Source organism: Anabrus simplex, chromosome 8 (assembly GCF_040414725.1).
Source record: "Anabrus simplex isolate iqAnaSimp1 chromosome 8, ASM4041472v1, whole genome shotgun sequence".
NCBI classification, from domain to species: domain Eukaryota; kingdom Metazoa; phylum Arthropoda; class Insecta; order Orthoptera; family Tettigoniidae; genus Anabrus; species Anabrus simplex.
The window spans coordinates 195,240,548-195,267,969 of record NC_090272.1 but is presented as its reverse complement, the minus strand read 5'-3'; the positions used below and the strand labels follow the sequence as shown (position 1 = coordinate 195,267,969).

General features: G+C 39.9%; 1 protein-coding gene across 1 annotated transcript in view; it reads right to left on the bottom strand.

The window, feature by feature from the left end:
- Positions 1 to 27,422, bottom strand: part of LOC136879362 (E3 ubiquitin-protein ligase TTC3) — a 349,380-nt gene that overhangs the window by 70,994 nt on the left and 250,964 nt on the right. Inside the window, exon 26 of the mRNA XM_068229092.1 lies at positions 19,822 to 20,168. Coding sequence (XP_068085193.1) covers positions 19,822 to 20,168 — 347 coding nt within the window. The remainder of the gene's footprint in view (positions 1 to 19,821; positions 20,169 to 27,422) is intronic.

The window sequence follows — 27,422 nt, the reverse complement described above, 5'->3', positions numbered from 1 at the left end:
GAAACCAAATGTTCAATAGCCTAGTCAGAATAAAAGACCAGTGTGAAGGGTCTACTAATCAGAGGCCTTTTATGAAACCCCAATGCAATCACCAACACAGGCTGTCCAAACATCCCCATACAGTAAGGACTCTTGTGCTGACATGAGGTGCGTATGGCAGACAATTATAACATCAAAATCAAGACCTCTAGGTATGAGCGATTATATCACTCCCACATATGCATTTCGTAGCACAGTCTCAAAACACACAAAGGATCGATCCACTCCACCACATACATGGCATAAGGGACGCATGCCACTAATCATTCGCATTACCATTCAAGGAAAGAAAATCACTCCTAAAACAAAACCAAAAGGAAGGCTTGAGCCATAAAATAACATTAAAATATGGAATCAACACACATCCCAAGAATACTTATGGCAATTGTTTCAAAATATAAGGTTCGGTAGGGTACGAACCGCTAAAACTAGCCTATCGGACTATTAAGAATATCATTACGTCGAGTCTTGCGGATATATATGAATAAAATAAATTGCCTGGAGTAGGCAGGAGCTCGGCGTATCATATTTAAAATGATTGAAGTAGCCTTTATAAGCTAAGAATGCCGTCATAATTAAAACAGTCTCCATTTTCATTTTCAACAAAATACAGATAGTCAAGTCAAGGAAAACAAAAGGTCAAGGAAAGGCAAGAAAGAAATACATTTCTGATAGATATGCGCGTGGAGTGCCACCTGTCATTAATAAGGCCAAAAGAAATAAACAACCATTTCATGAGCCGGATGAAGCCATATTTGGTCAAGATACATCAGCTGCAGGCCAATATGCTCCCATCCGCACAAAAATAGCTGCAACGGCCATAACACTGGCTCAAAGCTTTACCATGTTATGATAATATTCACAATTATTACACTGTCCACAAACATCCACACACCTCTACAAATATTAGTTCAATACAAAAACTGTACATAATAAATGCAGAAGAAAATCCAATTTCTAATAGTTTATGTTTCATATATTTTTAATGAATGAACAACAAAGAAGTACGAAAAATGGCGTATTGCTTTTTGTGCCGGGTGTGTCCGAGGACATGTTCGGCTCGCCAGGTACAGTTCTTTTGATTTGACACTCGTAGGCGACCTGCGCGTCATAACAAGGATGAAATTACTATGAAGACGACACATACACCCAGCCCCCGTGCCAGCGAATTTAATCAATGATGGTTAAAATTTCAGACCCTGCCGAGAATCAAACCTGAGACCCCTGTGACCAAAGGCCAGCATGCTAACCATTTAACCATGGAGATGGACAAAGAAGTACTTGAAAGAAAAGGAAATGGGGCAATATCTGATTGATTTGATAGAAAATAATCGAAGAGGAGTGCAACGTATTGAGAAGGTTTCTCTTGTACACAGTGAGACTGTGAAAGCGACTCAAGCGATTCCTCTCGTCAAAACCCTCTGCCGATCACAAGTAAAGTTTTGGGTCCAAGTTTGAAACTAGAATATGAATCTGTCTGACATTGCACTGACACAGATAGGTCTGATGGCGATGATGGGATAGGAAAGGCCTAGAAGTGGGAAAGAAGCAGCCATGGCCTTAATTAAGGTGTGAACATGGGAAATCACAGAAAACCATCTTCAGGGCTGCCGACAGTGGGGTTCGAACTCACAATCTCCCGGATGCAAGCTCACTGCTGTGCACCCCTAACCGCACAGCCAACTTGCTCCGTAGTAGAATATGACCCCCCAGAATCTAGTGATTCCACAAGTTCGTTGCCATGCATATTGTCCAGTTGTAGTTATGTTCCTAGCCCCATAACAAGTGTGCGAGAAAACATCAGTATGGAATACAAGAGAAAGGCTGTAAAATTCTGGCTTAAAAAAGGTGGTAAAAAGTGATTATCACTTTATACTTTAATTTAGTGAAGTCAGAGCAATATGTTTACTGTTGGAAGGAGCAGTTAGAAAATACGGGTATGTCGACAAGTTGCAATCGAACATTAAAATTCAATGAATGAATAACTCTATTCCCGTTTCCAGGATGCCAGAAGGGGGAGACTAAATGTAAGTGATGAAGATTTATGGCTGTGGGCTTTGGAAATTGAATGTGAACTATCAAAAAAAGTAATTTCTCCACCTCTCATGCCTGGATCAGCCATTTCAAGAAACAACACATAACTGTGTAACCGTACGTATGTACGACTCCCGAGTTTTTAGGTTAGGAAATTTTCGTATATACTTTGTTAGGTTAAAATCATGTAATTTTGTTTATTTATAATGTATAAACGTAATATTATAAGAAGAATGTATAGTTAGGGAATATTGCATATGTTCATCATTATATTTTGTATAAATTTCCGTTTGGGTAAGAGTCCGTAAATATGGCCTAGCCGTAAGGATTGTGCAACTGGGAAAACTGCGACTATATCGGGAAGGACGGTTGAAGTCAGTTGGATGTGTTGCAACAAGTGGCTTGAAAACACGGGGTACGGCAGGTTGTATCGGTTGAAGAATTGGAGTGAATCAATGTGGACATACATGAGTGGATGGTCTATGTCACATCATATACTCGATAGCCAATGCGAGGGCTTTGTTTTGAGCGAGGTTTGTGTTGACAGAGTGACGCGGGAAGAAGTGCCGGTGTGAGCGTTGCTACCACTAAACTTTTCAGGACGCGATTACCACGTGTAGCAAGGATATATAAGTGGGTAAGCGTGTGCGGCGAGGCTTTCTGATTCTGATTCTCATTGTGTTTCTGACTCTGATGCTGATACTGTGTGTTTCTCATTTGTACTGGTCTGCGGGAGCGACATATTTGCGCAGTTTGCGCAGTTACGGAGTGAACATGGTATAATCTCAACGACTTACCGGCTTTGCAGTGGACTTTCTGTAAAAAAAAGAAAGTGTTTGTTTGGAACTTGTCACCCGAGTATGCAGCTTCAGTTGATGAAGAATTTTGCTATTTGCTTGCCTCTGGAGATGTAACACTTTCTGTCCAGCCAGCAATTGGAAAGACTTCAAGACGTCGACGAAGAAGTGTAAATAAGGTTAGGGATGCTCGTCTTAAGAAGGTTGCATCCCTATGTAGAGAAATAGTCGTACTTTTCTCTACCAGATTAGAATTCACGGTAACAGTGGAGTGCGAAGGGGCTCTTACCTGGAGGTATGTTAAAAGTATAATGATGTTCTATGTTTATTGAAGATTTTAATGATGTGTAATTTGCCTTTGTAAGACGGCAAACGAGTAAATCTCGTGAAGAGATGATTTTGTTGGGTGGTAGGCCTATTGTGTATATTAGTTCTATGTAAACGGCCAGCACTAAGTGGGTTGCATTAGTGTTGATTTTGTTGGTGTTTGGCACATATTAGTTATTTTTCGATGTTCTATGTTTATTGAAGATTTTAATGATGTGTAATTTGCCTTTGTAAGACGGCAAACGAGTAAATCTCGGGAAGAGATGATTTTGTTGGATAGTATTGTGTATATTAGCTCTATGTAAACAGCAAGCACTAAGTGGGTTGCATAAGTGTTTATTTTTGTTGGTGTTTGTCACATATTCGTTCTTATTCTGGGAGTAAAGTCATAGAATCAAACTTTAAGTGAGTCTTTTGTCAGTGGAGTAAGGCTGAACCTGGTATGTTACCCAAATTTAATTTCAGGGGTTATATAGCAAACAGGTAAGGTTACAAAGCAAGTCTGGAGCCTCGTCAGCCTGATGACCGTCGCCTTGAGAGAGAGAGTGGCTCGTTGCTCTACACAATTAAATATTCCTGCAATTGTTTTGCAGGTGGCGCCCATTATCCTTGTTATTTTCACTTAGTTGAGTCAACGTTTATCTGTTCAGTATTACAATAAATTGCAGTAGTTACAATTGGCGCTGCCAACGTGAGGCAGAATGATATCCAGACTTGCTATATGACCTTGGTAGGCACATTTGGTACAGTGTTTTAGTGAGCTTGTGTTAGGAGTTATGTATCGGTGTTGTCATGTTTTGAGTTCTATGTTTTATCAGTGGAATATGAATAATAGTAAGAGTAATAGTAGTGTAATGAATTTGAGAAGGAGAAAAGTGCATAAAGGAAGTATGTCAGTTAATGATGAGGAGAGCAGTTGTGGCACAAGCACACAAAGTTTGATGAAAGTAGTTTTCAGAGTGATAATATGTCTATGGAAAAAGTGTATGGAATTGTAATGGGGGGTGAAGGGGAAGGTAGTGATCAAAATCAAAGTAGCATGGGGGGTAATAATGAGTTTATGAAGTTAGTATTGGAGCAGTTGGCCAAATTGATTGATCAAGGGAATAATTTAAGTAGTCAAATTAGTAATCAGGGGAAGGAATTAAGTGATAAAATTAGTAATGTAGGGGAGGAGGTAAGTAATTTAATCGATAAGCATTGCACGGCAGCTAATGATTGGGGTAGTAGTGTGGAGAAAGGAATTGATAATGTAGGGAGGGAAGGTGATGATTTGAGGGATTTTGGGGGTAAGGGGTGTGAAGAAAAGGAGGAGGATTTGTCGGAGGACCTACTATGTGCTAAAATTGATGGTGATAACACTGTGGTGATTGATGCTCTTTGGGAAGTTGCAGAAATTGAAAAGGAAGTTAGTTGTAAAGGTGATGAAGATTATTTTGTGGAGGAGGAGTCTTTGAGAAAGACATATCATGTTGTAAAGGATGGTGTAATTGAGGAGATTAATGTTACGTCGATAATGTGTCTGAGTAGTGATGATTTTGAGATTAATGAAACTTCCGTTAAGAGGGTCAAGAGCAACAGTGTTGATGGCATGAATGATGTGCGAGTGGGAACAGCGATGAAAGATATGGAAGTGGGAGAATTTAGTAGTAATGGTCGGGATCTCGAGTTCAGTGGTAGTAGTGATTTCAGGAAGAGAGAGAGTGTGAGTGAAGGAAAGTGTGAGAAGGGTTGTGTGAATGAGATTGAGGTGATTGAAGCTGGTATGTCCGATAAGGATGAGTGGAGGAAAACTGTCGATGCTGTGGGTGAAGTTCTTTGTGAAGTGGAGGTTAGGTCACATTTTGTGCATAATGAGAATCATAAGAGTGGTTGTGAATATTATGGGGATTCAGGGTTTGAAGATTTTATGAGGAGTAATTGTGTTGGAAAGCTTTTTGGTATTTGGAGAAAGTTCAAAGAAATGGAGAGTGACAATGTGTATGAGAGAACAGGAGGTCGATTCAAACGTATGTTGAGTGGAATATCTGATGCTGAAGATCGTACGAATGATTTCATTGAAGTGTGGAAGAGTATTGATGAAAGAGGTGCGATTGTGGTGTGTTTTCAGAACAGGAGGGATGTTTTGATTGTGAAATGTATATGTGTTCCGAATGTAAGTCTGTGTAAGTTGTGTGTGAAAGAATGGGAAGAGAGTTTTTGTGTGAGATTGGCAACCAGGGTAGATCTACCCTCAGCAGAAGTGGTATCTTCAAAGGTGATTGATTTAGCGAGGCAGAATTTAAGGAAGTCAGCTGATAGGAGAATGATACAGCAGGGGAGGCATCATGGAGATAGTTTTGAAGTAGGGGAGGAGGTGTTACTAAAGGTTCCACACATTTCATCTGCAGACAACAAAGAAATTCATAAGTTTTTTAAATTGTATCAGGGACCTTATACAGTAGGTAAGAAAGTTGGCAAGTGTGCTTATCACCTGTTGAATAACAAAGGTGACATGATTGGTACACACAATATTAACAATCTTAAGAGGTATGTAAGGTGAAGTATTGTAAGTTCAGATGTTTTGTGTATGTTAAGAAGAATGTGTGAATTTTCTTTAAATCCTGGGTGACTTTGACAGGCTGTGTAGGCTGCTGTACTGAAAAGACTGTGATTTGCTCAGATGTATTGTATATAATCTTCACAAATCAAGGGGAGGTATTGTAACCGTACGTATGTACGACTCCCGAGTTTTTAGGTTAGGAAATTTTCGTATATACTTTGTTAGGTTAAAATCATGTAATTTTGTTTATTTATAATGTATAAACGTAATATTATAAGAAGAATGTATAGTTAGGGAATATTGCATATGTTCATCATTATATTTTGTATAAATTTCCGTTTGGGTAAGAGTCCGTAAATATGGCCTAGCCGTAAGGATTGTGCAACTGGGAAAACTGCGACTATATCGGGAAGGACGGTTGAAGTCAGTTGGATGTGTTGCAACAAGTAGCTTGAAAACACGGGGTACGGCAGGTTGTATCGGTTGAAGAATTGGAGTGAATCAATGTGGACATACATGAGTGGACGGTCTATGTCACATCATATACTCGATAGCCAATGCGAGGGCTTTGTTTTGAGCGAGGTTTGTGTTGACAGAGTGACGCGGGAAGAAGTGCCGGTGTGAGCGTTGCTACCACTAAACTTTTCAGGACGCGATTACCACGTGTAGCAAGGATATATAAGTGGGTAAACGTGTGCGGCGAGGCTTTCTGATTCTGATTCTCATTGTGTTTCTGACTCTGATGCTGATACTGTGTGTTTCTCATCTGTACTGGTCTGCGGGAGCGACATATTTGCGCAGTTTGCGCAGTTACGGAGTGAACATGGTATAATCTCAACGACTTACCGGCTTTGCAGTGGACTTTCTGTAAAAAAAAGAAAGTGTTTGTTTGGAACTTGTCACCCGAGTATGCAGCTTCAGTTGATGAAGAATTTTGCTATTTGCTTGCCTCTGGAGATGTAACACTTTCTGTCCAGCCAGCAATTGGAAAGACTTCAAGACGTCGACGAAGAAGTGTAAATAAGGTTAGGGATGCTCGTCTTAAGAAGGTTGCATCCCTATGTAGAGAAATAGTCGTACTTTTCTCTACCAGATTAGAATTCACGGTAACAGTGGAGTGCGAAGGGGCTCTTACCTGGAGGTATGTTAAAAGTATAATGATGTTCTATGTTTATTGAAGATTTTAATGATGTGTAATTTGCCTTTGTAAGACGGCAAACGAGTAAATCTCGTGAAGAGATGATTTTGTTGGGTGGTAGGCCTATTGTGTATATTAGTTCTATGTAAACGGCCAGCACTAAGTGGGTTGCATTAGTGTTGATTTTGTTGGTGTTTGGCACATATTAGTTATTTTTCGATGTTCTATGTTTATTGAAGATTTTAATGATGTGTAATTTGCCTTTGTAAGACGGCAAACGAGTAAATCTCGGGAAGAGATGATTTTGTTGGATAGTATTGTGTATATTAGCTCTATGTAAACAGCAAGCACTAAGTGGGTTGCATAAGTGTTTATTTTTGTTGGTGTTTGTCACATATTCGTTCTTATTCTGGGAGTAAAGTCATAGAATCAAACTTTAAGTGAGTCTTTTGTCAGTGGAGTAAGGCTGAACCTGGTATGTTACCCAAATTTAATTTCAGGGGTTATATAGCAAACAGGTAAGGTTACAAAGCAAGTCTGGAGCCTCGTCAGCCTGATGACCGTCGCCTTGAGAGAGAGAGTGGCTCGTTGCTCTACACAATTAAATATTCCTGCAATTGTTTTGCAGGTGGCGCCCATTATCCTTGTTATTTTCACTTAGTTGAGTCAACGTTTATCTGTTCAGTATTACAATAAATTGCAGTAGTTACAACTGGGAGTAGGAAAATTACATAATTTGTTTCCCCTTGGCACATTCAGAATGAAAAACAAAAGAATAAGGCTGCAGAAGAATTTCTGGAGAGGGCTCAAGAGCGATTTCTTCATTACACCCCGTCCTCTAATTACAACACTGATAAGAGCGGAATTGAGCGTGAAAAGAGATTGAAAAGGACTATCTTTTTAGGTGAGGAAAAAAAACCCCACACACACGATAGCCCAATCGGTTAGTTCTCTCACATATTCACACACCATAATGCCAACAATCAGTATGGATCGTTCTTTATTCCCTAAATTATTTATTGTACCGCAGGAGCTAACTGGAACCTTTGGTTGTCTGGTTTCAAACAAAAATGTGTTTAAAGTAGATAACATCGTTGTCACTGCCACAAAATCAGAAAAAATGGAAAAACACGAGCTGAAAACATGGTTTAGAGAATCCTTTTTTCCATTCTTTGAAGACAACTGTGCCGTGCTTTTTGATTCGTGGGTCGGGCTGAATGGCTCAGACGGCTGAGGCGCTAGCCTTCTGACCCAACTTGGCAGCTTTGATCCTGACTCAGTCCGGTGGTATTTGAAGGTGCTAAAATATGTCAATCTTGTGTCGGTAGATTTACTGGCACGTAAAATAACTCCTGCGGGACTAAATTCTGGCATCTCCGAAAACCATAAAAGTAGTTAGTGGGACATAAAACAATTATTATTTGATTAGTGGACACCATAATGCGATACAACATGTCTTGAAGACATCCCTCAACACAAAACAATAGAACTGCTTTAGTTTCCTCCAGGTACTAAGGGCATAATTTAACCGTTAAGACAAATTCTTTTCCCAGCAGTGGAAAGCTTTTTACCGCCTATTAACAGAAATTCTAACTTCTCATAGTGATGTTAAAGCTGAGGTTCTCCGCAGAGACACAATCCATAAACTGCAGTTTTTCCACAGGTTTTCAATTATCAGCTCCACGATTTTGGGATATGACTAAATATTCATGGTTTACAACGAATTACAGAAGACAGCGACATCCCAAGTTCATAGTGTCCACTAAATATGATTTGGAGAGGAAGAAAGAAACATGTGGAGAACAGTGCAACAATGAAGTTCTAATTCATTGTGCTTGGTGTACAAAAACCTGGTTTTATGATACTACAGTTTATACCAGTAATTTCTGCTACACTTTTGTGAGTGACTGACACAGCTTCAGAGCAGGTCGAGAGACTGCATGCGTATATGGGCCCGCTACACCACAACTCCAAGTTGGCTCAGGGATGTCCAGCTACGCCACTCGTCATGCTTACGTACTACGATTCAAGGTACGATTTCGGAACCTAGTAGTTAAATCTGGAGGCCAATTCTCTGCACCCTATCCGCTTAGAGTACAATGATTGTGTAAAAAAGAATTTAGGATAGGTTTCGACCTGTAAGGAAGTGGAAAGAGGTAGCGTACAAAATCTATTATGCACCCATACTCTGCGAATAACCTCAGCCTTTGCGGGTGGGGTTATCTTCCAATAAGTAACCAGGGGAACCTGACCCCTACAGAGTGTGTCCCCAGGTGGCAGATAGGGGGTCCCTACAGTATGTAGGGCTGGTTGAAATACCCAATACAACCCACGGACCAACAGGAAGCCCAATTCATGGGGACTTTAAAATACTGGGGACACCCTCTCTCCAGGGGGTCATAAATATAAAGGGCCCCTGCCCTGGGTTATGGGTGAAGACCTCAACGGCATCTACGGCGGAGAAGATGGACTTCGGTATGGTGGAGATGGTGGAAGGGAAAAACCCGTAGCGCGTGTACTGCAGAGGAGCAGCTACAAAAGGCGCCTGACTACATGTTTGAACCTGGCAGAAGGTAATAAAAGGCTTTTAGGATTGGTGAACCCATCGTACAAACAGCCTATAAAATGAGTGCAAGTGAATCGAGGCCTTGGAAAATGCTAGGGCGTCAACCTGAACTGACGCGCAGTTCCCGGTGCTCTGGGGTAAATGTGAGAAGTGGGCTACCAGACATCACAAGAATTGGTATCATCAATGTCATGACTTCGAATGGCAAGGTAAAAGAACTGATAGAGTATATGGAGAAGAAAGACATAGCAATAATGGGAATAAGTGAGACAAAATGGAAGGGGAAAGGTAAAAAAGAATTGAAGAAAGGGTATAGATTATATTGGAGCAACAAATGGTGCTGGTATAACACTGAGAGAAGACTTGCGCAATATGTGAACAAAACTGACCAGATACGTGACAGGATAATTAGATTTGGACTTGAAAGTGGAATCAAGCATTTTATATAGGTTTATGTACCCCAACTGGGGAAACCAGATGAATGTTTAGAAGAGTTTCTAGATGAACTGGAAAGTTGTTTTGAAGACAATGTGGTTATAATAATGAGAGACATGAATGCACATGTTAGAACAGACAGACAGGGAAAAGAAGAGATAATTGGCCCCTAAAGTTATGGAAATCAAGATGAAGGAGATTTGGTAATAGATTTTTGTAGAAGGAATGGATTAGGCTAATTGTTGGCAATACGTGGTTTAGGAAAAAGAACTCACAAAATATAACTAGATATGCTTGGGGAGATAGAAAGACAATGACTGATCTTATTCTGGTGGAGAAGGAGAAACATAGACAACTGGAAGATGTGACAGCAATGTCAGGAGCAGATTTCGAAGGAGACCATAAAGTGGTGGTAGCCAAATTAAGACTTGGTAAAATAACAAAGTTAATAGAAAAAAGAAAAATAGAGGATGCCGTACAAAAGATGAAGAGCGGTAAAGCAGCAGGAGTGGATGAGGTTAACTAAAGAAATTATTAAGGCAGCAGGACCAATAGGGCTACAGTGGCTGTATAGATTGTTTAGAATAATCTGGAGGAAGAAAGAAATCCCAGAAGAGTGGGGAAAGGGTTTAATTATCCTGATATTTAAAAAAGGTGATAAAAACGAATGCAATAACTACAGAGGGATCACCTTTATTGCCCAAGTAGCTAAGATATTTAAGAGAGTATTGGAAGGAAGACTGAGGAGGAAGCTAGAAGGAGAAATGGAAAAACAGTATGATTTTAGGAAAGACAGATCATCATTTGACCTGATCTTTACATTAAGACATATGCTGGAGAAAAGATGGGATTTTGGAAAAGACATAGTGATGACATTTACTGACATTGAGAAAGCTTATGACAGTGTGCCCAGATAGCTGGTATGGGACACATTAATGAAAAAACAAGTTAACAGAGTGGAAGTGCAAATGATAAAAGCTAAGTACAAAAATTGTTAGTAGTGTGAAGACTATTATAGGGAAAAAATAAATAAAAAGGTTTAAAGTTGAAACTGGTCTCCGACAGGGAAGCGTACTATCTCCCATACTATTAATCAGTCATGAATGAAATTCATAAGAACATTAAACAGAGATTGGGAAGACAGGCAACAAAAACCATGTTGTTTGCAGATGATATAGTGATACGGGGTGAGGATGAAACGGAAGTGCGAAAACAAGTAGATGTATGGAATCAAGAGAGAGAAAAATTTGGGATGAAAATAAGCACAGAGAAAGTCCGGCCCCACGGTGTAGGGGGCAACGTGTCTGCCTGTCACCCAGCAGCCCCAGGTTCGATTCCCAGCCGGGTCAGGGATTTTTAATGGTAATTGATTAATATCCCTGGCCTGGGGACTGGGTGTTTGTGTCTTCCTTAACGTTCCTTGCCTCACATTCAACACTCTACACTTCCGTAATTCCACTTACACGCAGGTTCCTCTCAAATGGTGAAAGTAGTGGCAAAAGATCTTCATAGGTTGACGCCACGAGCAAATATTAAAAAAAGCACAGAGAAAAGTAAAACAATAAGTGATGACAAGGGGAGGGAAGTAAAGAAGAAAGGAAGGAAGAGGAAAGATAAAACTGAATGGTAAAATTCTGGAAGTGGTTAAATGTTTCAAGTACTTGGGAAGTGTGATCACAGAAGATGGAAAGATTACCAAAAAAACTGGGAAAAGAATACAACAAGAAAACAGCTTCTACCAGAGTGTAAGGGGTATTTTGTAGAACCAAGATGTCTCGAAGAAATGCAAGAAAGTATTATATTCAACCTATTATAAACCCATACTAACCTATGCAGCTGGAACGAGGACTACAACAAACGAGAGGAAAGTAGAATACAGGCAGAGGAGATGAAATTCTGAAGAGGTATCGAGGGAAAGACCAGAAAGGATAGAATTAGATATGAAGAGATAATGAAAAGGACAGGAATCTTGAAATTTCAAGACAGGATAGACACAACAAAGCCAAAGTGGTATGGGCATATGATGAGAATGGGAGAAGAGAGAGTGCCAAAAAAAAAAAAAAAAGCTTTTTCAGAGAAGTTAACAGGAAGGAGACCACGAGGAAGACCCCGAAAGAGGTGGACAGATTCAGTGTGGGAGTGCATAGAGAAGAGGGAAGGAAAACCAGAGGATATACTTCAAAAAACAGAAGAGTGGTGGAGAGACAGGCAGAGATTGGAGGTCCTTGATTCACAACCCGACCCAGGAAGCTGGAAACAGGAAATGAAGATGATAACGACTGACTCGTGCAGTTGAGACCTGGATAATGACAAGTAGGGAAGAGTGCAGAATTCAAAACAGCAAAATGAAACACCTAAGAAGTATGGTAGGAAAGACAAGGAATGAGAAATTGAGAAACAAAGATGTGAGAAAGGAGGTTAGAGTGGAAAACCTACATAAGAGAACTGACAGGAGTAAAGTAAGATGGTTTGGACATACAGAATGGACTCCAACAGATACAAACTGGATTTCCATCATTTCCAACACCCGACTGGTAATGTGAAGTAGTAGTTTGATGTTATCATGGAGCACAAACAGCTTAATGCAGAGTGATAAAACTTTTAGTGCCTAATTTAAGCTCAAAGTTCCCTGAAATTGAGAATAAAATAATTTTTCTGTCTGTGAAAACCAGAATATTCATTAGGATTGGATACTTCAATCAGAAAAGAAACATGGATATTTTGCACAAGAATGCAGTGAAATAAGATTCTTCTCTGGGTAGCATCATGGTCAACTGAGAAAAGTTAATATCTACTTTCCAACAGAGTGTATCTAGATGCATAATAAAATATTTTAAATAACACTGTATTTTCTGCGACCTACATGTCATATAACGTGAGACCTATGTTGGGACCGCCGTGTGTAGCAAACGTTATCAAAAACTGTTTAAAAGTTATTTGTATAAAATGATGCTTTTAGGCCTAAAAAAAATAAACTTTTGGACTCGTGAACTTTTGAAAATCATTAATACAGGAAAACATTGACAGTAATAGCCTATTTAAATTGAAGATCCTTCTGGAACTCTACAAAATTAAATTTGTTATTGTGTAAAGTTTTGTAATTTAAGTAACAGTGTAATTAGCATTTGTATACTTTTGTGGCAGGGTGTAGTGACAAGTGCCGTTGTTAGTAGGATGTTTCTAGTTATTTCCGGTTTTGTAAGAAAGAAATGTTCTTGAAGTTGTAAAGGTCTTATCTAATCAAAAAAATTAGGAGACCTTATTGGTTAAAATAACAACCTTTGTAACTGGTGAATGTAGATGTCAGGTAAATGTGATTATCCTATTGGTTACTATGTGGTCGGACCATTTCCGGCCTCTGCCGGCTTTGGGTGTGTGATACGTGTGTTCTGGGTCTTTAACATCTGACGGACCTAGCAAGCGGATGAGCTCGGGGTCTGCCCCATCTGGGGTTGCCGGCCTCTCCCGGTAAGCGCTATATCCTTGTGCTTGATTTAATTTAAATTCTTTCTTGTGTTTCAGCCCATTGAGGTTGTCTCCAGTCATTCTGTGTCAATTCTATGTTAAAGTTTTAATCTCACCGGACGAGTTGGCCATGTGCTTAGGGGTGCGCAGCTGCAAGCTTGCATCTGGGAGGTAGTGGGTTCGAACCCCACTGTCGGCAGCCCCGAAAAGGGTTTTCTGTGGTTTCCTATTTTCACACCAGACAAATGCTGGGGCTGTACGTTAATTAAGGCCACGCCAGCTTCCTTCCCATTCCTATCCCATCGTCGCCATAAGACCTATCTGTGTCGGAGCAATGTAAAGCAAGTAGCAAAAAAAAAGTTTTAATCTCCTGCTATTCGAGGAGGCGGATAATTCCGTTATGTTTTCTTTTAAACTCTATTTAAAAGCCTTGCGACATCTGCGACATCAGTGTTTCTTAATTGTCAGCTATAATGCCATTTGTATGTTTTTGTTTAATTTGACTTTGTATCTTATTCCATCTTGTTAATCAGCAAAATAATTAGTCGAGGGTGATTATCGAGAAACTTTCCTTCCCCATAACGTCATACTTTCCCATGGACCTCAATAGGATTTCCACGCCACTTCCACATCCTTTCCGTAGTTGTCGTTGAACTACCTGTAAGTTAGGTTTACCTCGTGTATGGTTTGAATTTCATATATTTAGAAGTTTACCGTCTCATTTGCATTATTTTATGAATCCACAATGTTTTCTGCCGCCACATAACATACGTATTATTCTTCCTTTCCTAACTGTGACAATTCAGGTACTATTGTCCTCTGTTGTAAAATCAACAAGTGATGGGCTGCTTGTCTCATTATTATACTAATTAGTTCGAGTATTTTCTTCATAAAAGTTATTTTTCTCAATTTAACGATAGCCAGTGTCATTCCAGAGACTGATCTGAGGTTATGTATTTACATACGTACATTATCATAAAAGACTATTATGCCTTTCAGCGTTCAGTCTGCAAGCCTCTGTGAATGTACTAAACGTCGCCACAATCCTCCATTTCCAACTAGTGCTGTGGCCTCATTTAGTTCTATACCTCTTATCTTTAAATCGTTAGAAACAGAGTCAAACCACCGTCGTCTTGGTCTCCCTCTACTCCTCTTACCCACCATACCAGAGTCCATTATTCTCCTCAGGTAACCTATCCTCCTCCATTCGCCTCACATGACCCCACTACCGAAGCCGGTTTATGCGTACAGCTTCATCCATCGAGTTAATTCCTAACTTAGCCTTTCTCCCCTCATTCAGAGTACCCTCCTGCCATTGTTCCCACCTGTTTGTACCAGCAATCATACTCGCTATTTTCATGTCTTACTTCTAACTTATGAATAAGATATCCTGAGTCCATCCAGCATTCGCTCCCATAAAGCAAAGTTGGTCTGAAAAAAGACCAATGTAAAGATAGTTTCGTCTGGGAGCTGACTTCCTTCTTACAGAATACTGTTGATCGCAACTGCAAGCTCACTGCATTAGCTTTACGACACCTTGATTCAATCTCACTTACTATATTACGATCCTGGGAGAACACACAACCTAAATACTTGAAATTATCCACCTGTTCTAGCTTTATATCACCAATCTGACACTCAATTTTCTTGAATTTCTTACCTACTGACATCAATTTAGTCTTCGAAAGGCTAATTTTCATACCATACTCATTGCACCTATTTTCAAGTTCCGAGATATTAAACTGCAGGCTTTCGGCACAATCTGCCATTAAGACCAATCGTCAACATAGGCCAGACTGCTTACTACATTTCCACCTAACTGAATCCCTACCTGCCATTTTATACATTTCAGCAGATGATCCATGTAAACTACGAACAGCAAAGGTGAAAGATTACAGCCTTGTCTACCCCTGTAAGTACCCTGAACCAAGAACTCATTCTACCATCAATTCTCACTGAAGCCCAACATAAATGCCTTTGACTGATTTTAATAATCTACCTTTAATTCCATAGTCCTCCAGTATAGCGAACATCTTTTCCATCGGTACCCTGTCATATACTTTCTCTAGATCTACGAAACATAAACACAGCTGTCTATTCCTGTCGTAGCATTTTTCAATTACCTGGCGCATACTGAAAATCTGATCCTGACAGCCCCTCTGTGGACTGAAACCACACTGGTTTTCATCCAACTTCCTCTCAACTACTGATCGCACCCCTCCTTCCAAGATGCTAGCGAATACCTTGCCTGATATATTAATCAATCAGATACCTCGATAGCTGTTGCAATCCTTCCTGTTCCCTTGCTTAGAGATAGGTGCAATTACTGCTTTTGCCCAATCTGAAGGTACCTTACCAACACTCCATGCTAATCTTATTCTATGAAGCCATTTCATACCTGCCTTCCCACTATACTTCACCATTTCAGGTCTAATTTCATCTATTCCTGCTGCTTTATGACAATGGAGTTTATTTACCATCCTTTCCACTTCAAGCGTAATTTCACCAACATCATTTTCCTCCTCCCCATGAGCTTGGCTGTTTGCAACACTACCAGGACGATATCCTTTTACATTGAGATGATGTTCAAAATATTCCCTCCACCTCTCAAGTGATTCCCTGGGATCAATTATGATTTCACTTCAAATATTCAAAACACTGTTCATTTCCTTTTTCCCCTCCCTTCCAAAGATTCTTTATTACTGTCCAGAAAGATTTCCTAGCTACTTGACCTAGCCTGTCCAGGTTATTACCAAAATCTTCCCACGACTTCTTTTTGGATTAAACAACTATTTTTTTCGCTGTTTCTTTCATCTACGTACAAATCCCTGTCTGCCTCGGCCCCTGTTTGGAGCCATTTCTGATAAGCCTTCTTTTTACGTTTACAGGCTGCTCTCACTTCATCATTCCACCAAGATGTTCGCCTTTTCCCATCTTTACACACAGTTGTTCCAAGGCATTCCCTTGCTGTTTCTATTAAAGCATCCCTGTATGCCACCCATTCTCTTTCTATATCCTGAACCTGCTTACTGTCTACTGTTCGAAACTTCTCACTAATCATATCTAATTTCCTTATCCTGGAGATTTTATACCCTTATTCGTTTGCAGGCAGATTTCACTTTCTCTACCCTAGGCCTAGAGATACTTAGTTCACTACAGATCAGATAGTGGTCTGTATCATCAAAATATCCCCGGAAAACTCATTCATTCCTAACAGATTTCCTGAATTCGAAGTCTGTTAAGATATAGTCTATTATGGATCTGGTGCCCCTAGCCTCCCACGTGTAGCAGTGAATAGCCTTATGCTTGAAGAATGTATTCGTAACAGCGAAACCCATACTAGCACAGAAGTCTAGCAAACTCTTCCTATTGCCATTAGCTTCCATATCTACCCCACAATTACCAATCACCCTATATAAATTAATTTTAATGATAGGCCTACAGGCTGTGGCCTCTAGAGATCCATTTGTTTTGTATTTCTTGATTAAGTGGAGTGTTATTAGAATAACTAACAAGATTAATACAAAAATCCTCGGCTAATTGTATCTAATAACACTGAAGCCATTGAATCTGGTGGTAGTGCTATGTTAATGGTAATGTCAAGCGTAGCATTCTGGAACAGCCTAACTGGGATTTATTCTACTTATGTTATTATTTGTTGATAGGAGACAAACTTCGTTGTTGAAGGATAAGAAAGGCATGCAAATTCCATTATTACTTACAACTCTGCACCATGCAATTAGTCAGTGTTTGAACTTGGTGTTTACTTCATGAAATGTTAAAAAAAAAAATTCTCTCACTACTTGCATTATGTTGTACCGACACACATAGGTTTTATGGCAACGATGGGATAGAAAAGGCCTAAGAGCGAAAAGGAGGCGGCCGTGGCCTTAATTAAGGTACAGGTGCCTAGTGTGAAAATGGAAAACATCTTCAGGGCTCGACATTGGAGTTCAAAGTCACTATATCCCGAATGCAAGCTCAAAGCTGCGCGCCCCTAACCGCTCGGCCAACTTGCCCGGTTTCGTGACATGTCAAGCTTGCTTGTGACATGGCAAAAAGAAGAGACACTCACAGCGAATAAAGGAAAATTCCAATAGCAGAATAATAACAAAAATTTATATCCTCAATGAAGCTCTCAAAGATAAGAGAATATAGAAGATTTCACCACTGGCATAACATCCAACACATACAAATCCTTCTGAGAGGACTAATGGAAAAAGTTGTAAGACATAACCTAAAATGATGTGTTGCATGTAGCAATAAGGATGGTCGACAGGTAAGGAAATATAATTTCCACAGTACAAAGTGCAAAAGAGGGCTCCACCCATTATGCTTGGGGTTCTCCAAGTGTTATGCAATTATATACATTTTTTTCCCTTGCAGATAATGATCTGAGAATTTTCTTCAATAAATAGCAGGTGGAAAATCCCAGGTTCATTTCCATCTGACTACCAGTATACATCACAAGATCTTCTACGACACCATCCTTAGGTGAGTGTTTAAATTTATTAACCACCCAAGCCGGTTCGACATTCATTGTACGTTCAGTGGACTATACTCGCTCAGCTGGTTTGATGTGAACGCCTGGTGCAGGCAGGATTTAGAACGCCTACTATACACGCATCACTGCCATTTTTCGGATCCTTTTTCACCTTCTGAATCGAGAAGTTTTGTACTTTCCTGCCATCTCTATTGCATAATTAGAACTAATACAAAATTGATTGATACATGTTGCTTTTCACTCATACCGATCAGGGGTAACACATGAAATGCCTGCTGTTGAGTTTCAAGGAAATTGCTTTAGAAGGTATCACATTCTTTCCTGCTCTATCAAGAATGCTTTGTGAACTATATCGAACTTGAAAATTCTTGCCGCTTAGAAAGGGGAACTATCAAAAGAAAACACTTTGCAGGTTTTTTTTTTTTTTGCTTTACAGGGTAGAGGAATTTGACAGGTAACAGTAGCGGAAGTGATGTACAGCGATCGATATTTTCGGAAGTGATACGACACCGACTATGCAAAACAAGAGGTTATTGCAGAAGTGGCAGACGACACAGATGAAGAAGAAACAGCTTCGGCTGTAATAACTTCGTGTGCTGTTCACTGGTTGTGGTGAGAGGTAGATTTCATCACGAACAAATGGAAGATAACCCTCACGGGTGTACTGGGTACCAAGAATCATTTAGAGTCTATTTTAGATGCTTTTCTGCTGCTTTTGGTGACAAAGTGATCGACCTAATTGTTCGCGAGATAAATAGGTATGCGGCAAAATGCAGTTGGCGGGCCCTTGAAACCAAGGTCATGCACCAGGAAGCGGGAGCCAGCAACAGAAGAGGAAGTTTGTGTGTTCTTGGGGCTTGTAATGTTCAAGAGGGTAATGCAGAAACCCACCCTCAAGAGCTATTTCACCAGGGATGGATTTTTAGAAGCCCCTGCAATCTCTCGAGCAATGGCAAGCAACAGGTTCATCTTGCAATATTAAAATTTTGTTTAAAATTCTACATGGGATATAAATACGGGGCCTAAATAATTTTAAAATTCAGCCTTTCCTAGAAATTATTATATGAAAATTTTCAGACTGCTTACATTTCCAAGAAGAACATTTCTTTCCTACTTTGTACATATGCTCAAAATAAATAGGTACCAAATATGAAACTTATAAAAATTATATATTTTTGCAAATATTGCAGGTGGCTATGGCCAACCCTGAACTGCAGTCATCACACATTACTGGAAAACATTGATAATGAACTTTGTAAGTATTCCTAAAATTGTCAATACATTATGTTTCATAGATTTAACATTATGAATTCTTTAATTTGATGATGTCAACCTCTGTTGAGCTTCAATTTAAATACCGTCTGGGAAGTGAGCAGCTCAGCCGACCTGAGGGATTAAACATATTTTATAGGTCATATAGTCATAGTTGATACTGTTATGAATTATAGAACTCTGACCATTTTATTGGAAAGCACTTAATAAAATCATTATTGTAAAATTCTTTGACAGAATTCAGTGCAACAAAAAACTGCATTAAATTCTTAACATCCTGGGCTGTATCACAGGATACATTATTTTCTTTTGGCAATGTACTTGTCTGGCTGAAAGGAAATTTTCCCTACTTTGATGCAACACAGAGACCTTTGTGCTTCCTTAGCAATATAACAAACTGATATGAACATGGACTGAACAAGTTTTGAAAATTCTTGATCAACGGATGAACCCAGTTTACAGATTCATCTGCAGATTCAAATGCGTGTTTCAATCGGGGACCAAAATTTGAAAATACTTTATTTTGAAAACCTGTTGTAACCCATAACTTAAATTGTTCAGACATAGACTGAGGGATTTTTGGGATGCACACCTTCAGGTTTGCAAATTGGGCCACAAACCAGGTGGCATTCTTAGCATAGCCAATGTAAATAGGCAAGGCACTAAAAGCATCAAAAAAGTGCTATGATACATTATACTTACAACGAAGACTGTGGCTTGTGAACTGCTTTTGGCATTGTTGCCACTGTAGCAGCAGCAGGTTTTTTGGTTTCTACGGGAGCAGCCTTAGTTTCAATAGGAGTCAGTCCAGCAACAGAGGAAAGTTTTTTCTTCTCTGGGAGTCTCGATGCAGTAGACACGGGAATACTTTTGACAGCTGAACTCGTCTCGGGTTTGGTAACAAACGGTTCCAATTTACTTGTTCCAGATGCAAAGGCAGGTTTCTTCACCGGGTCTACTGTGGATTTAGGTTCAAAAGTAAAGGGTTTCAAACCTTCAGCTGGATCAACATTCTTAGACTTATCGATCGATGGGAATTTTCCACCATTCTGTAAAGTAAAACAAATGATCAATAGCTAAAAGGCATATACACAAAGAATAAAATGAAAATGAATTCAAGTAGGAGCAGGTAAAGGAGCACGAAGGACATTGATACCTTAGTACACCTTGCCGTTATAGTAAAATTTCAATGAAATATTTTAACAACGAAATACATCTGGATCTTTCAGGGCATTGTAATTTTTTTAACGCTTTCTTTCTTACTACTCTAATCCACCTGCAGACTGTTCAATTCACTGCAGGTCAGTTTCTGGTTGGCAAGTCCCCATAAGATCTGCACATTCATTACATACATACATCACCTTCATTATAGACTGTTATGCCTTTCAGCATTCAGTCTGAAAGTCTCTGTGAATTAAGTGCCTCCATTTGCAACCAACTCTGTGGCCTTATTTAGTTCCACACCTCCTTAACCTTTTCCGGTCCAGCGTTGAGGTGACCTCGACATAATGGTTTAATGTAACTGATTCAATGTCGAAGTCACCTCGACATTGTGTTTCGTTCTACTTGAGAAGTTATTTATTGAAGATCTTTGACCTGATTGAGGTCGATCGATATCCCTGGAGTTTCCAGAGCTAATTTTTGTGCATAAAGGAAGCCGTTCTGTTATCTCCATGGTTATAATAGGTGATATATGTAGCCAGGTATCGTCATGGTTACCTGCGGCCTGTCAGCTGTGTTTACATTGAATAGTGCTGCACACGTGTTGTGCTAGGCATGTTTACTGTATCTGTGAATGCGAACTATCTATGTTGGTTTTGCGATATAAAATCGGTAAATATGAATGAAGAAGAAATACGTATGCACGTTTGTTTAGACAGCAGTGACAATGATTATTTATTTGAATTAGACAAAGAGTTTAGAGAACTGTCAAGTGAAGATGAAGGTGTAGTGAACTCCAGCATTGCAAGTGAAACTTCAGCGACTGGACTTATGCATAAAAAAGCACGGGATGATCTTGGTCCATCATATGCTGTTTCTGAAGATCCAGAAGAGGAAGTTCCAGATACTGCTACAAGAGCCAGACAACACGTGAAGGTAATGGGCCGGGGTGGAGGAGGGGATACAGCACACGGCAATGATGACGCTTCTCCAGGCCAGTGTTGATAATTTGAATAACAGTGATGCTGAAAATATTTCTGCACATACAAATGGGAATGCAAACGACAATAGTGTTTACCGGAATGTAACATTTCATGATAGTGAGCCTCCTAGACTAAGTTATACATCAGGTCAGAAAACTAGAGGACCACAGGTTCTTCCTAGCTGCATCACTCCACTTCAGTTTTTTATGTTATTTTTCCCCTGCACTGATGACGAAAATTATTATGAAAACTAATTCCTTCTACGCAATAGAATATACGGTAATAATCATAATAATAACAGAATTACTAATAAACCAGAGAAGGAAGTGAAAAAGAAGACTGGAGCATAGTGGACAGAAGAACGAAAAAGGATCCGTGGAGAAAGGATGAGAGCTGTTTGGCAAATCAGAAAACAGAATCGTTAACAGCTTTGCGTGATCCATTGGGTCCATACGCAAATAATAATAACAATAATAATTAGAGGGTTAAATCAGTCTAGGTTCAAGCAACTAGCATGAGAGAGAGAGAGAGAGAGAGAGAGAGAGAGAGAGGGGGGGTGTTACTTTATTCGTACACTTGGGGCGGGGGTGTTACTTTATTCGTACACTTCATCTAGGATTACTCCAAACAAAAAAATTAAAATTTGCACAATATTTGTATTGTGTAGTATATCTTTTCAACTTAATAAAATCCTTGTATTGTATTTGCATAGCAGAAATTAGTAATAATGTTACTGGCTCCTATGTCCCACTTACTACTTTTATGGTTTTTCGGAGAAGCCGAAGTGCTGGAATTTTTCTCGCAGGAGTTCTTTTACGTGCCAATAAATCTAGCAACACGAGGCTGACACATTTGAGCTTCTTCAAATACCACCAGACTAAGCCATGATTGAACCTGCCAAGTTCAGGTCAGAAGGCCAGCTCTTTAACCACCTGAGTCACTAAGCCTGGCGAAGAAACTAGTTTGTTGCACTGCTGTGGAGTGATGTTCTTCCACTGCTCTGAAATGACTCTTTGGAGTTCCGGTATCTATGTACTCTTGCAGTTTATGGCTCTCCTTTCCAAAATAGGCCATAAATGTTCAACTGGATTTAAATTCACTGTCCGCGGAGGAGTTTTGAGTTGATGGGTTTTTACAAGTTCTGAAGTATGTTCAGGGTCATTATGTTGAAACATGCAATTACTGCGAAAGCCTGTCTGACACCATGGTTAGTGTGTTGGCCTTTGGTTACAGGGGTCCCAGGCAAAGTTATAACAGGTTGCCCAGAACAGGGGTTTCTGTGTTCGCAGGGCTTTGGCTATGCTCTGTTACGACGTCAGCAAGTTACCCACTGCCAAGGTTAGTAACCTTAACCGCCAGTCTTACTATAAGCCTGTGCAGTAATACTGTATGTGAGTTTCTTTAATATGTGCAAGTGAGTTGCAGTTATGATTTTATAGTTCATGGTGCTTTCTTTTTTTTCTTTTGCTATTTGCTTTATGTCGCACCGACACAGATATATCTTATGGCGACGATGGGATAGGAAAGGCCTAGGAAGTGGAAGGAAGCGGCCGTGGCCTTAATTAAGGTACAGCCCCGGCATTTGCCTGGTGTGAAAATGGGAAACCACGGAAAACCATCTACAGGGCTGCCGACAGTGGGGCTCGAACCCACTATCTCCCGATCACTGGATACTGGCCGCACTTAAGCGACTGCAGTTATCGAGCTTGGTATATGGTGCTTTCTATGACTAGTCCTTGTGGTGAATAGCTGCCTTCTTATGCCAGTGTTATTTTGTGTTTGACATGAATTGATTTGTCTTGGGTTGCATATAAACATGCCTGGTACGAGGTGTATGGTTGCTGTGTGCAATAACAGCTGGGTGAAAACCAGGAAAGAACCCTCCAAAATTCATATCAAATACATCAGTTTCCCAAAAAAACGAGGAACTAAGGAAGAAGTGGATCCAAAGATATAGGCGTGATGGAATGCGGAATGGAGACTCATGTCAGGTGTGTTCCAAACATTATTCTGATAACTTTGAAAGGGATCTAAAGGGCGAATTGTTAGGGCTTCCTCCAAAATGTGTTTTTAAAAGACACTACTCTCTCTAGAAATTTAGGTGTTTTGCGTAGCATAGAACAACTGTCACAAGATAGATTAAGAAGGAAGAAAAGGAGGGACAATAGGAAAATGGCTGACGAATTGTTAAAAGATTCAGAACATAACAATTATTGCAAGTTCACCACTTCCTCCAGCCACTCCACCTACCCAGATCAGTGATAACACTATGGCCCTAATTGAAGAAATTGAAAGATTGGAAAGAAAAAAAAAACAGATGATGAAAGAAAAACTAACAATGTACTTTAACTGAAATTGGAGACAGCGGAAAGGAAATTACATCAAAGCCGCATATCTAAAAGTAATTTGCGTAAGGACTTAATTACATGTAAGAGGTTAAAAAATTCTGTTCAGAGCATCCATACAAAACTGGTCAATCGTTTGAAAGGAATTTTTACTGAAAATCAAATAAAGGTACTCACAAACCAGCAAAAACGTGTTAATTGGACTGATGAAGACATATCGGCGGCTTTCACTTTAAGGTATCTAGGGAAGAAAACTTACATTTATGAGAAAAAACTGCATTACCCTCTGCCTGGAGTTTCAACGCTGGAAAAATGTGCTTAAAAAATTATGTACGAAACGTAAGTGGAATTCTGGAAGATATTCTGTATATGACGGAAATTACTGCTGTCTTGTATAAAGACCACGAGAAAATTGCAGCCCTCGAGTGACGAAATGCGCATTAAAGGTGCTTTTGAATATGACCCCATGAAGGATGAAACATTTGCCAGTGAAACTGACTGAAATGGAGGTCGAGGGTTTGAATTATATTGCAGGTTGGATGGTTAAAAAACACTAAAGCAGTCATCTACACTTAGGTTCCCAAACGGACATAGGAACTTATGGCAGTATGTACAGTTTGGTGTCCTGGGTTCGAAGTCTGTCATGTGGTGGTCTTACAGAACCGACAGCTGAGTGGTCACAAACTGTACGAGATATGGAGAAACATTTCTGCTCTTATCACGGACTTACAGCCCGAAGAGGGTTGGCAGTAATATAGAACCTAGTTTCTTTAATGTGTGCAAGTGATCCTTTAAGTAGTGATCTGATAGACACATTCGTGAAAATGAGGACGTATGCTCGTATAAATTTTTTAAACACACCTGAGGAAAAAGTGGAAGCAAACGTGTCAACGTTATAAGGTGAAAGTAAATAAGATAAAGAAAACTAAGAAACTTACTAGTCAAGTCAGTTTGAGCAGGTATAGGGGACATACAAGCTAATAATTCTTTGGTTAAAACATATCGCGATCGTCGCCATAAGACCTATCTGTGTCGGTGCGATGTAAAGCCCCTGGCAAAAAAAAAAAAAAAAAAATATCGCAATCACTAAATTTCTTTGGAAAGCGCTCCTGCAATCAGAGAGCAGGTATCTGTGTGGCGCCACGCTCGAATAGCCAATGATCGCAAGCGAGCCGTTGTGGGTAACCTGTTATATACTAACCTAGGGTCCCAGGTTCGATTCCCAGTAAGTTCGGGAATTTTAACCATAATTGGTTAAATCCACTGGCACGGGGGCGTGGGTGTATACGTAGCCTTCCATCATCACGACGCGCGGGTCACCTACAGGCATCAGATCAAAAACCTGCAAATGGCGGGCCGAATTTGACCTCGAGCACTCCCGGCACCGAAAGCCCTACGCCATTTCATTTTACCGTGAAAGCCCATTTTTTGGGTACTATCTTTCCTGTCTTTAAAAACATTTTGCGCTACCTTGAGATGCCATAATAGGTGTTTTCAGCTTTGACAAGAATGGATTTTCTTTCTCTCATGAAGAATATTCTTTTGCACTTAGATAACCGGAAAGACAATGCTGAAGAATTTTTCATTACATTGTTCGTTTCTGCCCTCCAATCATAAGGAAACTATTCCTTGACCATTTCTTGTACAGCTCCAAAATGTTTTACCACATCTGGATAGCCTTCAAGCTTTATTATTTCATCAATCTTCCTTCTCTACATTCCCAAAAACCCCATCAGGTGGAATATAGGAGTGTCCAGGCACAAGGAAGTTAACCTCAACATGAAAAAGAGAAGCTGGAGCGTTGGTGTGAAATCATTTTGAAATCATACCAATCATGGTCCGGTTTCTGTTCTACCTCACACAGCCGCCTGAGAAAATTCAGAGTACTTTCACATTTTCCAAGCACAAATGTTGTATGCAATGATAAAGAGCAGAGGCTATCTCATTAAAGCTTTTCGCACTTTGGTCGCTGTCCATGTGTAACACGACACATTACCGTATAATCCCGAACACCACCTGAACTTTTTTCCCCAAAGTATTGGTTCAAAATCTTTGGCGAGAGTTGTATTCAAGCCGTTCAATCTCGTAAATATTTGCTACGAAAATGGTTTTCCGTGGTTTCCCATTTTTACACCAGGCAAATGCTGGGGCTGTACCTTAATTAAGGCCACGGCCACTTCCTTCCCACTCCTAGCCCTTCCCTGTCCCACCGTCGCCATAAGACCTATCTGTGTCGGTGCGACGTAAAGCAACAAAAAAAGAAGAGTGCAAGTGAGCACTAACCTGACGCACTAATCCTCTTGGTGGTGTACTATGAACATATTGTATTCTACCAAAGTGCTTCGGTGTGTTCTGTGATCCTGGAACTGTTTGTAATTAAAACCACAATTAAAATTGTAAAAGTAATACTGCATCGTACAAACTCACGGCAAGCTAATCAACTACACCAAGATTTACAGGAATAGGGAAGCAAGTTTTCAGTACCCGAGTGCAATGTGCGATACTGGCAGAAATAGATAAAACACACTTCAAGCTACCAACAAGTGACAGGAAAGGATTTTTTTTTTGTTGCTGGTATGCCCATTAAGCCTATTTATGGAGGTGATTGGTACTTTAAATAATTCATATTAATTTCCTTCAGATGTTATTAACACGCGGTAGGATGAACATGCCTGGTACTCTTAGGCCACTTAAAACCTGTATGTTTAATGTACAAGAGGTAAGCTTATGCTTTTGACCCTACAGAACAAAATCAACACAATACCTTTTTTTTTTTGCTATTGGCTTTACGTCGCACCGACACAGATAGGTCTTATGGCGACGATGGGAGAGGAAAGGCCTAGGAGTTGGAATGAAGCGGCCGTGGCCTTAATTAAGGTACAGCCCCAGCATTTGCCTGGTGTGGAAATGGGAAATCACGGACAACCATCCTCAGGGCTGCCGATAGTGGGATTCAAACCCACTATCTGCTGGATGCAAGCTCACAGCCGCGCGCCTCTAACTGCACGGCCAACTCACCTGGTATACACAATACTTTTATGTGAACTGACAAACAATGTTTTGATTTTTCCTAATGGTTATATATAAATTTATATTCCTTTCTCTGTAAAAATGTAGTTGTATGTCAGAATTATGCAAATAATGTACACAGATTGATTTTTGCATATATTTAGAGTTTAAAAAATTGGTTAATTATGCAAGTAAATACAGTATTATTCTTGTAAGACCCTTCGATAATGACATGTGGCACCTGCTGTGTACAGGAAACACCAGAGTTTAATCTTAACCCTTTCGCACTCAGCGTGCCGATCTATCGGCGCGAGAGGTTATGGCGAGAAAGCTCACGGCGCCGACAGGCTACATCGGCTCTGTCCTATTTAGGGATTTTTGGTCATTTGCGTGGCTGTTAAATCGTAACAGTTAATCGTGACGGTACCTTAAAGCGTTGAATTTGCGTTTTACTCTACAGATATATCCACCAGCTATATAAAATATTTTTATTTTCGACAAATGAAATCTGTTGACCGTGAATGTTTATGTTGTGGTTATTTGAAGTCCTTATTGCGTGGATCTGTTTTGGTTGGCTTATGAATACAACAATTTGATCTTGATACGAGTTTAGGTTATAGTACATTTCGTTTCTTTGGTATATCGTGTGTTCGCTGTACTTCGCAAACTATTTAGTCCTTTTCATAACTCCGTTGTTGAACGTGCTTGCGTCATCTTTTTATCGTAATGGCTAGGCCATATTCAAGGCTGAATGAGGCAGATTTCCTTGAATTTTCAGATGATTTAGGCAGTAATAATGACCTTC